This window comes from Diabrotica undecimpunctata, chromosome 3 (genome assembly GCF_040954645.1).
Source record: "Diabrotica undecimpunctata isolate CICGRU chromosome 3, icDiaUnde3, whole genome shotgun sequence".
NCBI lineage: Eukaryota > Metazoa > Arthropoda > Insecta > Coleoptera > Chrysomelidae > Diabrotica > Diabrotica undecimpunctata.
In genome coordinates, this window is record NC_092805.1 from 169557283 (window position 1) to 169572765 (window position 15483).

At 33.2% G+C, this 15483-nt stretch overlaps 1 protein-coding gene and 1 non-coding gene across 2 annotated transcripts in view; one reads left to right on the forward strand and one right to left on the reverse strand.

Annotated features, from left to right (window-relative positions):
- Positions 1–14843, forward strand: part of LOC140437794 (uncharacterized) — a 36237-nt gene extending 21394 nt beyond the window's left edge. The window contains exons 3-6 of the mRNA XM_072527539.1: positions 138–256; positions 1567–1688; positions 11988–12126; positions 14396–14843. Coding sequence (XP_072383640.1) covers positions 138–256; positions 1567–1688; positions 11988–12126; positions 14396–14694 — 679 coding nt within the window. The 3' untranslated portion in view covers positions 14695–14843. The remainder of the gene's footprint in view (positions 1–137; positions 257–1566; positions 1689–11987; positions 12127–14395) is intronic.
- Positions 5538–5610, reverse strand: TRNAV-UAC (transfer RNA valine (anticodon UAC)). The gene has a single exon. It is a non-coding gene; the product is annotated as a tRNA-Val (tRNA).
- Positions 14844–15483: the final 640 nt, after the last annotated feature.

Here is a 15483-nt window from a genome sequence, read left to right on the forward strand (position 1 = left end):
AGAAACATTATTCAATTCGTTTTTGGTAAAAATAAATCAGGATCCAATGAATAATACACAAAACTGAACTGAACTAAACTCAAACTGCAAAAACACTTTTTATTTGTACCTAAATCGTTAAAAGTCTTTATTTTTAGGTACTTTTCATTTAGTGATGGCGAAGAAATTATTTCGTTAAGGAATAATAGTTTTAGAAGATCTGGCTCTCAAAGAAGAAGTAGTTATAATAATAGTTTGAGCAACCGAAGGACTGTAGGTAAGAATATCAATACCTTAAACTATTATATTTAATAATTACTACTGTGTATCTTCTATCATTATTTAATAATAATTTAATAAGTTATTTTAATAATAACTTCAAACTAAAAACCAGCGTTCGTCAAGGATGGATTGTCTCCTCCACGTAGAGTTCACTTTCACAAGTGTTCCTGGTGAGAGTTGAGTCATACAAGTTCTCTAAGTAAAGAGTGAAAAAGATAGTATTTTTAAAGGTGAACAGTAGGATGCATGTCGGAATAAAAGGTTATTCCTAGTATCGTTCAATAGCCTCTAGTAAAAGCCTTTGAATTTGCGGTTCAATTATTTCGCTATCGAAGAGAGGACTCCCGATTTCTTGTTGCTTCATATATGTTGTAGCATTTCTAAATTCTCGGGTATATATTGAAATCCCCTCGTATATGTATTACAAAACCGAAGAATAATTTCCATGTATTTTTGTTTCCTATCGTACAAGTTAAGTATTTTCAATCCTCTTTGCGTTGATATTGATTGCTTCCCGAGGTCGATTATAAACCATTTTAGAGTTTGTTTATTATTTCACAGATGGTTATTTCCTCGATATTCCGCCGCTCAATACTGCGTTTTAAATCAATATTCCTGTTTTGTGTTTTGTTTATACCAAGTTAAGCGATTTATTTTTAAGAATTTACTCACGCTGCCAGCGTTGATAGCTGCTTCTAGCGTTTGTCCAAATTTTTCGTCGAAATTGTATTGTTTCCTCGTCCTTTGTCCTTTTTTTATGGGAAAATGTGTAGCAGTCTAAAGTATAGTAGCAGTTCAATTAATAGTTACAATTAGAGTGAAGTTTTGAAGATAACCACATGTTGCCATTGTGTTCAGTTGTACCTGTTCCAGTCTTTTAAGGAGACTTCCAAGGTTTGTGTTCCAGTGCTAGCTTCCACCCTCATTTTCTTATCCTCGGTCGTTGTCCCAGTCTATAGATACAGTTTTTTGCGTGACAGCTAAAGTCCAGTTTCCAGCCTCAGAAAATATGTTAAGTAAAGAAATTTCGTGAAATCAAGGTAACTTTTTTTGTTTTTAAACTTCCAAAGTAAGGATACCTCCAGTAACTTCTGTCACAATTTTCAACCCCTTTAGCAATACCCTATGCCCCCATGCCCATTGTCTTCAGTGAATGGCAAGGAGGAATAACAAATCAGAGGTCGAAAATCAGCAATTTCCACTATCCTGCATCCGTATAATACTAGCATCATGAAGAGATAAACTTGAATATAATATGAACAACCTATATACTATTAGTCTTATTGGCTTATGATTTATTTACAGGAGCTGTGACTTACAATTTAGATAGGAAATTATTTACTCAAAAGCTTAGGACAGGCGAGATAAGCACGCCAGATATTTGGAGAAATATTACCGAGATTACTAGTGGAATACAAACGCAACCGGTGAGTCATTTATATTTTATCGTTATTTTTAAGACCATAACAATGTTTTCATCTCCTTCGATGTTATCAGCTTCAATTGCTCGATAAGTCTATAATAATAAAGGCTTAAATAGACCTGCTCCTCCTGGCAACCTCCTGTTTTGATTACCATCATACAGCCGGACGACTGTATGACAGGGGGATTGACTGTGTCTTGTGAATGCCGCATGCCACACCTGCGCCTGCCGTGTGACCAATCCTACTCCCACCCGTCTCCGTTGTCGTCTCCGTTGTCGTCTCCGATCACAGACCAACACTGCCAACTGCCAACTATTCGTATTCTTGTTGCAGGACGCTTCTCGTTTTTTGTTTAAGTTTTGTGCGGTGTTGTTTTTGTTTAAACTGAGATAACGGTGCAATGATATTTCTTTTTAAAATTTTTTGTTTATTTACTACATCCTAAATTTTTAAAACTAGTTTATTGAAATGAAATAAAAAAGAGTTTTTACGGAAACAACTTATAAGATAAGACTAACAACATAAAAGTGTAACAAACTCTCCTTCTTCGTGCCCTTCTTTTTTTTTTGTTTTTTCAGGCACCATGTACCTAATATTTACGTTTACTACTCTCTATCAACGAATTTTTTGTGTAATTACATCTGTTACTGTCCCACAATAGTGGGAGAATGCCTATGTTTAATCTAGAACCCGCTTGTTTTCTCCTTTCGCCTTGGGTATGGTATACATTACCATATATACAAATAATATGCAAGATAACTATCTGAAACTCTATTTAAAAGAAGTAAAGTCAATAAACAAATAACTTACATACATCCTATTCTAATAAATCTCTACAAATTAGAATACTAGTGACAAAGGTACAAAAACAAGTACTTAATTATAACAAGGAATACTTTATCAAAGTTGAATGAATACGGAAACTAAATACGATACGAACTTTGGATATCTATACACAAGCAGTAAATCAGAATATGATACATCAGGAAAGACTAGAGGCGCAAGGTAATAGAATACTTTTGTATATAGATATAAAGTTAATTTTGTTAAAGTTATTTTGTATATAAAGTGTATATAAAGTGAAATGGGCGACCTGGCAGATGATTGTAGACGACCAGGCAATATCTTCGAAATAGGATATTTTAAGATCTGGAATGTTAGGGTGCTGCTACATGGCTGAATTCGTGACCCTCCAATTATAAAATTGGCTGGACCCTGGTCTTCCTGGCCTGAAAGGCATACGACGATGACTCCACTGCTCCTACGAGTTTGACACCAAAATGAGGGCCATAAAGCAAGATGGACCATATGTAGCACTTGACCATTCTGTAGCGTATTTCGAAATTTAGGTTTTGATTACATAGGAGCGGTTTGAATTTCACAAAAGCTTGTCTTGCCATTTGTATTCGGGTTTTTATCTCTTGTTGTGGATCCGATTGGTCATTGATTGTGGTGCCAAGGTATTTAAAAGTTTTCACGCGTTTTATGCGATCGCACCTATGCATATTATCGGGTTTTCTGGAAGGTTTCTGCTAATGACCATATATTTCGTTTTCAAAATGTTGATTTTGAGGCCATATTTTTTACCTATGCTATTCACCCTCTCAAGTAATAACTGCTGATAGGTTGCTAATTGGTATGCCGTTCACCTTAATGCCTAATTCCGTGTCTTCTAATGCTTCCGCAAATATATTTTCAACATATAAATTAAAAAGCATCAGAGAGAGTATGCAGACTTGGCGGACACCTTTCCGGATTTCAAATTCATCCGTATATTGGTCTTGATCAATCCTCACCTTTGCCATTTGGTTCCAGTATAGATTCTGAATAATTCTGATCTCCTTCTGGTCAATGTTGGCCCTATGTAGTAGTTCCATCATGATATCATGTTTAACATTGTCAAATGCCTTCTCGTAGTCGATGAAGGTGAGGTAGACATCTTTTCGTTGATCTAAACAGTTTTGTATTAAGGTGTTCAAACATAAAATTGCCTCTCTTGTTCCTAGTCCTCCCTTAAAACCGAATTGTGTTGACCCGCTAAGTTCTTCTAGCATCTTGTACATTCTTGGGTGTAATATCCTAAGGAAAAGTTTCAGCAAGTGACTCATTAAACTGATGTCTACTAACCCTAAAACTACGTCTAGTTAAATGCTACATTTTTCCGATCTTACTGTATGGTGTGGAGGCCTGGACGCTGACGGAGACGCTCACGAGAAAACTAGAAGCATTCGAAATGTGGGTGTACAGACGCATTCTTCGTATATCCTGGACCGAACATGTCACCAACATAGAGGTAATCCAAAGAATCGGAAAGGAGAAAGAAATCGTGAATACAATTAAACAAAGAAAGCTTGAATATCTAGGCCACATATTGAGACACGATAAGTACCGTCTACTGCAATTGATTGTCCAGGGAAAAATAGACAGTAAGCGAGGGCCAGGCAGGAGAAGACACTCGTGGCTCCAAAATCTGAGGAAGTGGTTCGGGCTCACATCGGTCAAACTATTCAGAAGCGCCGCAAATAAGATCACAATTGCCATGTTAATAGCCAACGTCCGCAACGGACAGGGCACTTGAAGAAGAAGAAGAAGTGTGATCGAAAGGCTGCATGACAAGTGTATACAAGCCTTAATTTCATAGACAATGATCTAGACCATGATCATGATGTTCTAAAGTCGCTTTTACAGCAATGTAGAGTTTTAATTTTGTATACTATAATAAATAAAAAACACAAATGTCAGGTCTCAATAAAATGTAGAATAAATGTTACCTAGAACTATACAGCTGGAGTCTTAAAAAAATCTTAAATGTACAATAAAAAAACTAGTGAGTGAAAAATATCCAATCACTTAAATTGGACCAAACTTTCACAAAATTGTATTGGTTTCGGATATTAGCGTAAACAAACGTCGTAACGACATTTTTATATATAAAGATATATGATATTATATAATAGATGATAGTCTAATTCCATAGTTTTCTATTACTTCATCAAACACACCTCTTTATCCCAATATTAAATTGCGGTTCTACATTGTTTCTAGTTAATTCTCAATCAGATAAAATTAAATCAAGAAATTACCAACTCACTCTGGTTTATATATACGACATAAATACTGGAAGTTATGTATTTATGTAATCTCCAACATCCTACAACAATTCGTAATGCGATGCTCATTTTGCATTCATCTCCTTCAACGTGAGTCCAGTAATTTCGCGTTTCATTTTTTATAAGCGATAAATTTTCATCATTTGCAAATTAAAAAAGGATGCTGCACATTACGAGGATAACTAATGGACCTAATGTAATTGTATTGTTGGTATGATTGCATAAAATTATCCACTTGACCTACAAAGTTGCGGATAACTGTGATAAGAAAGTAGACAGGCAAACACAAGTGATAGTTTTATTGGTTGGTAACTCAAATTTCTATTTAGATTAAATAAACAATCTTATTGTTAAATTTCTTGCTGGTATCGGAAGTGGGAGGTTGCATTTTGCAAAAATTTAAAGTCGCATTGAAAAGAAACGTTAAAAAGAGTAGGAGGTAAAGAGTATTCATTTTAAAAAGAACTTTAAAACTTTTAATTTTACGTCAAAAGAAGGTCTTTGTAGTAGACAATATGTGATAAAAATTTCAGAACGATTCATTATAACATAGTTTTTAGGCAATTCAATTTTTAATCGCAAGTTTGTGGAAATTAACAATTTTTACAATGCTATCAGATAGAAAATAATAAAATTACAAGGATTTTAAACACTTGTACATACATATCTTACAAGTTTTGTTTTTAGTTGTTTGTTTGTTTCAAATTGTTTTATTAAAAAACAGCAAAAAAAACAAAAAACGTGGTTCCGCCCGGGATCGAACCGGGGACCTTCTGCGTGTAAAGCAGACGTGATAACCGCTACACTACGGAACCTACAACACCTAGTTCGAGAGCATCATATTTCTAGTCACTATTGCGTTGCATTGAAATAACATAGTTCTAACTACCTCAGGTGCCATTTTGAGTTATGAGTGTTTAAAGTTTCTATGTTATGTATTTATTTTACTATTATCGCCACTTGTATGTTTTAACAATGTAAATTTAGGAAAAAAATTTAACTAAATTAATATATTCTTATTAACCGTAAAAAGTTACTTCAATAGTTAATACAAAGGTGTTCTGATCTGAGAAATGATTTAAAGTTATTTAACAAAGTTCTATCTACCATATACACCCTTGTTTAAAAATTAGTAAATAATAAAACAACTTCAGGGTATCATTTAATAAAGTCTTATCTACTACATACACCTAAATATTTATTATATTTTCAGAAATGTTTACAAATTAGTAGTTGTCTTGCACAGTGCTTACAAACAAATAAAAGTATTTGGAAAATATAATGTAACTTATGTGAAAGAAAAAAAGTAATTCTAATATTGTTCTATTAATTCTATTCTATTAATTCTATTAAAAGAATAAGTATAATGCAAATAATTATAAAATATTTAACTTAAATAGTTGTTATTGAGTTTAACAAGTGACTAAAATATTGTTTGTCAATATCAGGCATGCATGAAGACATCATTTTCTGTATTGCAGCAATTTTTTCTTTAGAAAGTTCATTCCGAATTGGTAAAACTTTTGGTTTTAGGTTTAGAATCGTGGATTGTCTATTTCTGTTTGTAGCAATTCGAGTACTACCCCTGCCGCGTGTTGAACCCCCACGCAATTTTGGACCACCTCGTGTCTTAGGGCCACTAATGTATCTTAGTACTCGTGACATTTGAGGTAACAAGGAAACCTTTGTAAAAATATATTCAGAATGACTAATCTTGTATTCGACTTCGGTGGCATTCTGAGTAAATTTAAGTGATGCTACTTTGGCAAACGGATTTTTTTTTAAATCTAGTTGTTTAGTTTCATAGTTTTTAAAATCTTCATCCTTCATCTGCAAAATGAGATATGGATGCCTCTTATTTACAGATTTTAAATTTCTTATAAATGTAAGAGGTGAATAAAATTCTGTTTTGTCCATATATCTCTCAATATTACTATGAACGTTGTCTACTTCTTGGATAGCCCCATGACCTGGTACTGAGTACTTCATTGTGATACTGCTTACCTCGGGATGTTCTTTCAATGCATCCATCACACAAAAGGATATAAGTGAATTTCTATTCTGGGATACACATGAATCGCTCCATGTAACTAGATCAGAGATATTGTTGTCTTCCAAAACTCTGTCTAAAATTTTTCGGAAAGCACTGGCCAATACAGTTCCCTTTCTTCCTTGTTTGGCTTCGGTCCATATCGCACAGTAGACTGTTTTTGTTAATGAGTAAAAACCTGCCAAATTATAAATATTTATTTTATGCATATAAAAAACATCGCCAACTTCTGACCTCGGACATGTAATGACATTTTCCAAATCAAAACTAAGAACAGGTACTTTGTTTTCTCTATCGGAATTTCTTTGCAGTCTCATGTCATTTTTTGTTTTGATATGCTGATCAAAACCGGTTTGTTCTTCGTCTGTTAATATGTTGTCAGCTCTTTTTATTTTATAATTCTCACACCTTAAACAGCGATCTTTTTTAGGAATATGAAAGCTGTAGTTAAATTCAGTGTTGAATATATATCGGTAATATGACAGCTTAACTGGATTTTTATTTTGTTCTTTACACCATTTAACATACAATTGATATAATTTCACTACACTCAAATTTGCTTCCAAATATTTCCGTTGAGTAGTCTTTCGGCAGTAATGTGACTCAACTACAGGGAATAATTTAATGTGATTTTTTACGTCCTCTTTTCTATCACTCGTTATAGACCTGCTGCTTGTTTTACCTCTCAGATCTTTACAACCTCAGATGGTAGGTTTTCTTCTTTATGGGCTGTGTATATAGGTTTTTGAGAAATGTTTAACGTTCCCAAAAAAAAGTTTTTACAAACTCGGATTTTTTCTCCACGAATAGTTAAAAAATATTCAAATGAATACATCCTTCTTGACGGTCTTTGAATAGTTGTTCTGGCTTTCAAAACTTTTCTTGTAACTTGACTTAAAAATAAAAATTTTTCATTTTGTGACGATGACCAATAAGTTCTGAAGAACTCTTGTTGTTTTTCTTCGCAAATGGTTGTTCCACATTTAAACTTACAATTTTCAAGACAGTTTTTCTTATAAATACTTTTTCATTCTTTGACTTCCTTTCCCCTTACACTTACGTAATCTTTACCACTCTGACAAAGGCGTTTTCTTTCATGTGCTTTCCAGTTGGATTCACATTTTTTTCGTTTTCTAGTATTCTTCGAAGTTGAAGGAGTTTCAGTTAGTATACTGTAACAATAATATATCATGTAGAAAAATTACTCTTAAATACTTAAATACAAAAATAACCTACTTGTCATTGTCATCCCTTTGAAGTTCTACGTCTAAAATAGCTGAATTGTTATTATTCTGTTCCAGATTTCCATTAGCCACATTCATTATCGAATCCAACTGCAAAATTGTGATGCTCTCACTGCTTTCTAAAATATGATAATTTGTCGAAATCAAATCAATCTTAAGAATTTTTGTTTGTAACTTACCGTTGTCGGTGTTTTGTTTATTAGTATACTCTTCTTCACGAGAATATTCAAAATCATCATTCCCATCGTGATCTAACTAACTGGTATAATCCAGGAATCTCTCATTTTGATGCAAGTAAATAAAACACTTTAGTACTTTAAAACTGTTTTCAACAAAACTTACAATAATACTAATAAATCATCAAGGTTAGGTTATGAGAACTTATTTAAATGTTTGTAGATGGTATTTTGTGTACTGAGGAATTGGCGGTTCTTTTTTGCAAGCTAGGATCTTGTTAACTCATAAGCACTTTTAGTTCTTGCAGATAGAACCATGTGTACTTAGCTGACTGTTTTTATTTCAGTTAGAACTCTGTTAACTGATCAACATTTAAAATTCTCTGAGATAGAACCCTGTAACATTCGTATTTCAGCTACCTGTTAATAGATGTCGGTGCTAGTATCATATTAAGGTGAAGAACATCAAATAGAACCATTTTACATAAAAATCTCAGTTTTGAAAAAAATGGCAGATAGAACCTTGTTATTCTGACGCAACGATTGGTATGAATCCGTCATTATTAATAACTAATTTAATATTATGTTTATAAGGGATTAAGCCACAATGTCTGTAATCAAAATTACATTTTAACCTATTGTTTGACGTTTCGATTTCCACTCTGGAAATCGTTTTCAAAAAATATAATTTTAAAGAGAACAATATCATGAAAAAGTTGTTCAGCGGGTTAAATAAAGTGTTTAATATAATACTACTTAATCTAATTGTTTTTAAAAAATATAAATTTTTTATAATTTAACACATTTAACTGAAATTAATTTATTAAAATAGATTTATTAACTAAGCGCCATCTGTTGGAGATCCAAAAAACTTAATTTTATCACTTGGCGATAATTAGATAATATTACGAGCCCCTTCCCATATCAGTTGGCCCAACGTTAGATTAATAAGAAAATGAAATTTTAGAAAACAAAAATAAAGGCGCAGCATAAATTTTAAGAGTTTTAATGCATCAAACATTTTTGAATTTTCTAATTATAGGAAATATTTTATCACGTAATGAAAACTAATAATTAAACAGAATATTAATAAATTAAAAAAAAACAAAAAAAAATGTGAAAGTTTATCACTGAGTGTTGGGAATTTATCTTTATTGCACAGCCAGCAACTGACGGATTTGTAGTTTAGATACTGTTTTTACTTGCGAAAAAACAACTCAAATTCCTACAATACATAAATTTAACAATATAACAAACTAATTAATTCCCATTACTTACTGTTCTCTTGCTGTCTGCTAAATTATTTAAATTTTTCCATTATCGGTGACAGTTTGTTTTCTGACGTTTTGATATTATATTTGACATAGTCTATAGAACAGTAGCAACGGGAAATTTTGGGTAACATGATAGAACCAAAAATTAACTAAATACATTGTATGAAAATAATAAATATTCGTGACACTCCCACCCGGTACAGTTATATGCGAAAGAGAAACTATACCACTTATTTTTCATCATCTTTTTAGTCTCCATTTATTGGTATTACTGCTAATTTTATAACAAGACGTTCATATATTCCATTTTTTGTTTGAACTATTGCTCGTTGCACTTGCCCATCAGGTGATTTTTTAACTTCAATTACCTTACCCTTTGGCCAATAATTTTGTTTCCATCGAGGTTGACTGTGTAACTTCGTCTGTTGCTTCTTGGTCATACACGCGGGTTTTGATTTGATCAGAATGACGATGTAAAATTTTACCATCAGTAGATTGAACTTTGTAGCTTAACTGTCCAGTGGTTTCAATTATTTTGGAAGGAAGCCACTTTTGATCTGGAGCAAACAATCTTGCAAATACAGTCTCATTCCCTTGAAAACATCTGGGTACTGCTTTGTCAGGATATTTTATCTCCTTCTTAGAGAACATCTCTTTCTAAAGTTGGGCTGTAAACGATCATAAAGAGCCTAATTTTTGCCCCAATAATATTTCTGATGGGATGAGCATCTCCCTTTTGCATAATGGGGTGTAATGCGTTCTGCTTGCCCATTACTACTTCGATGGTACGGTGCAGCCAATGCTTGCTAATAAGGTTCTTCTTTAATAAATCTTGGAACTCAGCTGACGTAAAACTAGAGGTATTTGAAACGGTTTTAACCTCAAACCACTTCGAGTACGAGTCTATGGTAATCAGAAACATTTTTCCTTTAACTTCTGGCCTTCACAGCATGTAGTTACTAGGTGTTTGATTTGTTTTTCGAGATTTGGCCACCAAACATATGAGCGTGCCAGTCACTTCATTTTTACGATTCCTGGATGTGCAGCGTGTAGCAAATTCAATATTGTTTTCCTCCCTCAAAGTGGAACTATTACCCTTGTATCCCATAAAAGGCAAAAGTCTTGAATACAGCTAATTTCGTTTTTACTTTGTAAATAAGGAGTATATTCGCCTGAAAATTTAGTTTTCACATCAGGCCAACTTTTCCATGCCCATCGTAAAACTTTAGATAACATTGGATCTTTCTTAGTCTTATTGGCAATGTCTTTGGAACAGATTAGTTTTTCTCAAGCATCAAACGTCATCTGAGCTTGGTGGTACTGGTGCATGTACCTTTTGTGGCAATCTGCTAAGAGTATCTGCATTCTGAATTTCTGAGCCTGGTACGTAACGTAATTCATAATCATAAGCCGATAACATAAGAGCTCATCTAAGCATTCTGGGTGAAAAAATCTCTGGAACACCTTTTTTTCGGATTAAAAATATTTTATGGTCCGTTATTATGCTTATTTTCCTGTCATATACATATTCATGAAATTCTTTAATTCCCGATAATATGGCCAGTGCTTTTTTGTTGATTTAAGCGAAATTTTGTTTAGCAGACGATAGAGTACGGATATGGTACACCACTGTATATTCACGTCCCTCATCATCACGTTGACTAAGCACACAAACTACCCCGTAAGGGCTGGCATCACACGTCAAAAATAAATCTTTTTGTTCACTGTAATGTCCTAACACTAGTTACTTAACTCATCCTAATATCTTCTTTTCTCAACAAAAATTGGTTATCATCATAGCTGTTTTAACTTTAGAAACAGCCGCTTTAAAGAGTTGATCCGAACTGCATCAAACCTACTCCCTCAATTTTCGGAGTCAGGATATACCTACGTCTTCTCTCGATACTTCTTTTGCCAAATATATACATATCCTCTAATATAGACATCCTTAACTTTATCCTTTATTGTCACTTTAGTCATCCATCTAATCATTCTCACTTCCTTCAAATACATTTGTGCCTTATTCCTTTACTGTTCATTGCTCCTTTATCTGTCCAACATTCAGTGCTGGTCTTACAGCAGTTTCATAGAGTGTTATTTTTGGTTTCATTGGACTCTTTTGCCACAAAGCACACCACTCTAACTCTACTAATTGCATCCCCATCTATTTTCCCATTACGATGTAATATCAATCCTAGATACTTAAAACAGGTAGGTACTTTTGATAATCATTTCATCAACCAAAATTATCATTTTATTTGTAGTGGTAACTCAATCTTTAAAGGAACATTCCAAATGCTTTGTTTCTGTTCTATTAAGTTTTAAGGGAATGTTAATTATACCAATCATTTTTAAGTAACATTTTCTAACCACCTGTTTTGAATATTGTTTCCGACCATTATAATTTACATGAGTTCACTTTAGTGTACACAAGTATTTTTGTTTTAGAGAGATGGACCAAAAGGTAGCATAGAACTGACTCTACAATATGGCGTAAGTGAAGATGGAACCAACGATGTAGTGGAGGTTACAGTGACCAAATTTAGGTGTAGTTTACAAACGATGCAGCTGCATGAGAAAATTGGAGGTAAATATATTTATAACTATAACTATTTATATATATTTAAAGCTAATGGAATTGTCGATAAATATTTGATCTTTATCATCGTTTGTATTTAGCATACTAATTTAAGCATTTACGTGTACGTAAAACTGAACTGAGGCGTGTTCTCGCACGCGCACCCTTTTTAAATCATGAATGTCGTTTAATGTCTTTTATTTTAATAATCTATTGCATCTTGTTTCGACTTTGTATTCAGAAATATAACATTTTCATTTATAGTCTTAAGAAAGACAAAACTAACCAAGTTGAGGAATATTTAGATTGGTGTTTTAGAGAAAATAAAGGTTATGATTAATCATAACCTCCAAGGTTATGATTAATCAAGGAGTCGAATTTTACTAGCTCAATCACTGCTATAAGGAGTTTCTACCATTTTACAAACTTTGAGTTGCGCAATATATTCGATATCCTCATTCTACTGAGTGAAATTACTGAAGAGGTTCCATCGACGATGAAAGTTCATATCTTTCCTCTAATCTCTTTTAGAATTTTATAGCCTTTCTCACATAGTAACATATTGGGTCATCCCTGCAGATACCCACCTCGTGTGGTTGCTTTTCTAAAGTGCAGAAGCAAATCTATAATCTTACGATTTGGTGGGATATTGAAATTATGCTGCATCACTTGGAAAAAATTGCTGAAAGTTTACTTAACGGCATACCTTCGGTCCACCTACATCTTTGGAAAATCCACCATTTCTTTATTTTTTTAACTGAAATTTTTGATATGTCTACTGCCTAGTTTGTTCTTAGCTATTGGTTTAAAGCCCCTTTTATGGCTAGTTTATTAACAGCTTTATTTCTATTAATATTCTTTAAAGGCAAGCATCCTCTATTTAATTATATTTGGTGGTACCTTGCCAGAGCTTTAAGGCTTCGTACACACTCCACAGTGGTTTTGTTAACCACATACCTGTATTCTGTCTTACTTGTGACCTGACTGAATGAAAATATCGAGATAGTATATTCGTTCCCATGAGAAAATACTACGCTTTAGAACACTTTTAAAACTAAAATCCAATAAAATTTTAAGAGGAATTATATATAATTAGTACTTGAATGGAGTGGTTTAAAAGAAAACGTATTAGTTTGTGAAATATTATAGCCCCCAACATAATTTATTACTAAAAAGTTCTTTTAAGAACAAAGATCTTTTAAACACTCATACGTATTGAAAGCGATAAAAATTAATAATCCCAAGACATAGTTAAATACAAAAACAGGCCAGCAATACAAAAATTTAGCATGCCACAATATACGCGCCAGAAACACGACCTAAAACAGAGAGGACGAAAATAATGTTAGATAAAAGCACTTAGAAAAATTGATGGTAAAATACTTGGGACAGAGCTAGAAGTACAGATATACGACGTAGATGCAAGGTGAAGAACATCAAGGACTGGGTAAGAAACAGAAGAGTAGAATGGAACTATCATATAAGCCGAATGGCAACAAATAGAGTAGTAAAGGCGGCAAGAGACGGTTTCCCAATAGAAAGGCGATCAGTTGGAAGACCACGAAGATGATGGAATGACAACTTACTGAAGATACATTGAAAAACAGACATATTCATGTCTACATAAAAAGAAGAAGAAGATGAAGATCTTTCCAACATATGGAATCGTTTGTTTGGTAGCTTGTATTCGAAAATTTTTACTAGATGTGATTTATTGGAGATGGAGCCCAGGTCAAATCCTGTAAACCCTGTTATTTGCTTATTCTCGTATCTCTGTATTTCGTGAGGTTCTGTGAGTTTGGCTAGTGCATAACTTACCTCGTCTGAACCCGGTTTATTGTGGTATAAGACTCTGGCCTATTAAATTTCGAATTATTCTTTCGTATACCTTCAAAATATTATGTAGCTGGGACATAATTTCTCTCAGATAATAAGAGATAGCAGAGAATCTTTCCTGACATATATCTATCTTCTACCGCTATTTTAAAAGAGTACCTACAGTCTACCTACTTTATTTATATTGCAAGGCTGTTAGATCTCGTTATGTTGGTAGGTAGAATTTGGTGTCAAGTCTGAATGAAATTATAATTTTTAGTAAAACCTTTTTAAGTTTTTGTTCGAATTAAGTTTTAGTTCACAAAATAGTAAAAACTATATATATATATATATATATATATATATATATATATATATATATATAATATATATATATATATATATATATATATATATATATATATATATATATATATATATATCTAATTACAATATTTTTCAGGTCAGTTGTATATCAAAATCACAGCTTTCGAAGACGAGGACCTTGTACAAAAAATGAAAAGCGATAAATTCGAGCCTACAATCAGTTTAAAGCTAGAGGCAAATACGTCCACTCTAAGAGCCACAGTAGACAAATACAATTTGGAAGAAATGAAGATTCTCATAAGACTCATGTCCAGAAATATTGTAGGAAAGAAAACCTTATTAGGAAAAATAGAAATTGACAGGAATAGTAGCTTTTGGAAAGAAATTGTGGCCAATCCTTCAGTTGCCATTACGAAGATGGTTAATTTTGAATAGATTTTTTTTTATAAACAACAGTTTATAGCTGATATATTACTCCTTAATTGTTATAATTTAATAATGCATATTAAAACGAACTTGTGAGTTATGAATTATTCCTCAAACTTTTTTGAAACAATTTTGATTCATTTTGAATAGATTTTTTTTATAAAAAAAGGTTAATGGCTGATATATTACCCCTTATCAGTATCTTCTTCTTCTACGGCACTACAGCCCAAAATGAGCCTTGGCCTCCTTTATTTTTTGCCTCCACCCTTGTCTGTCTGTGGCTGCTCTTCTCCATACACGGACTCCTAAAAGTGCTTGTGCGTCGCTACTTAGTGTGTCTTCCCAGCGCTTTCTTGGCTTTCCAACTGGTCTCTTTCCCTGCATTCTGGCGTTCAGTGCTCGTTTTGGTAGCCTATCCTCTCCCATTCGTATCACATGTCCGGCCCATTGCAATCTTTGTATTCTAATGAAGTCTGACAGGGGTGTTTCCTTATACAGTTGATAGAGCTCGTTGTTATATCGAATTCTGAAGATTCCGTTTTCCCTCACAGGTCCTAGTATTCTCCTCAGTACTTTTCTTTCGAATGTGTCGAGTTTGTTTTTGGATGTTTCTTTCAGGACCCATGCTTCGCTGCCATAACATGCTATTGGCCGAATTAAAGTTTTATAGATTCTCATCTTTGTATTTCGGTATATACCCTTATCAGTATATATAATTTAATAATGCATATTAAGACGAACTTATGAGTTACGAGTTGTTCCTCAAATTTTTTTAAACAATAAATTTAAATAGAAAAC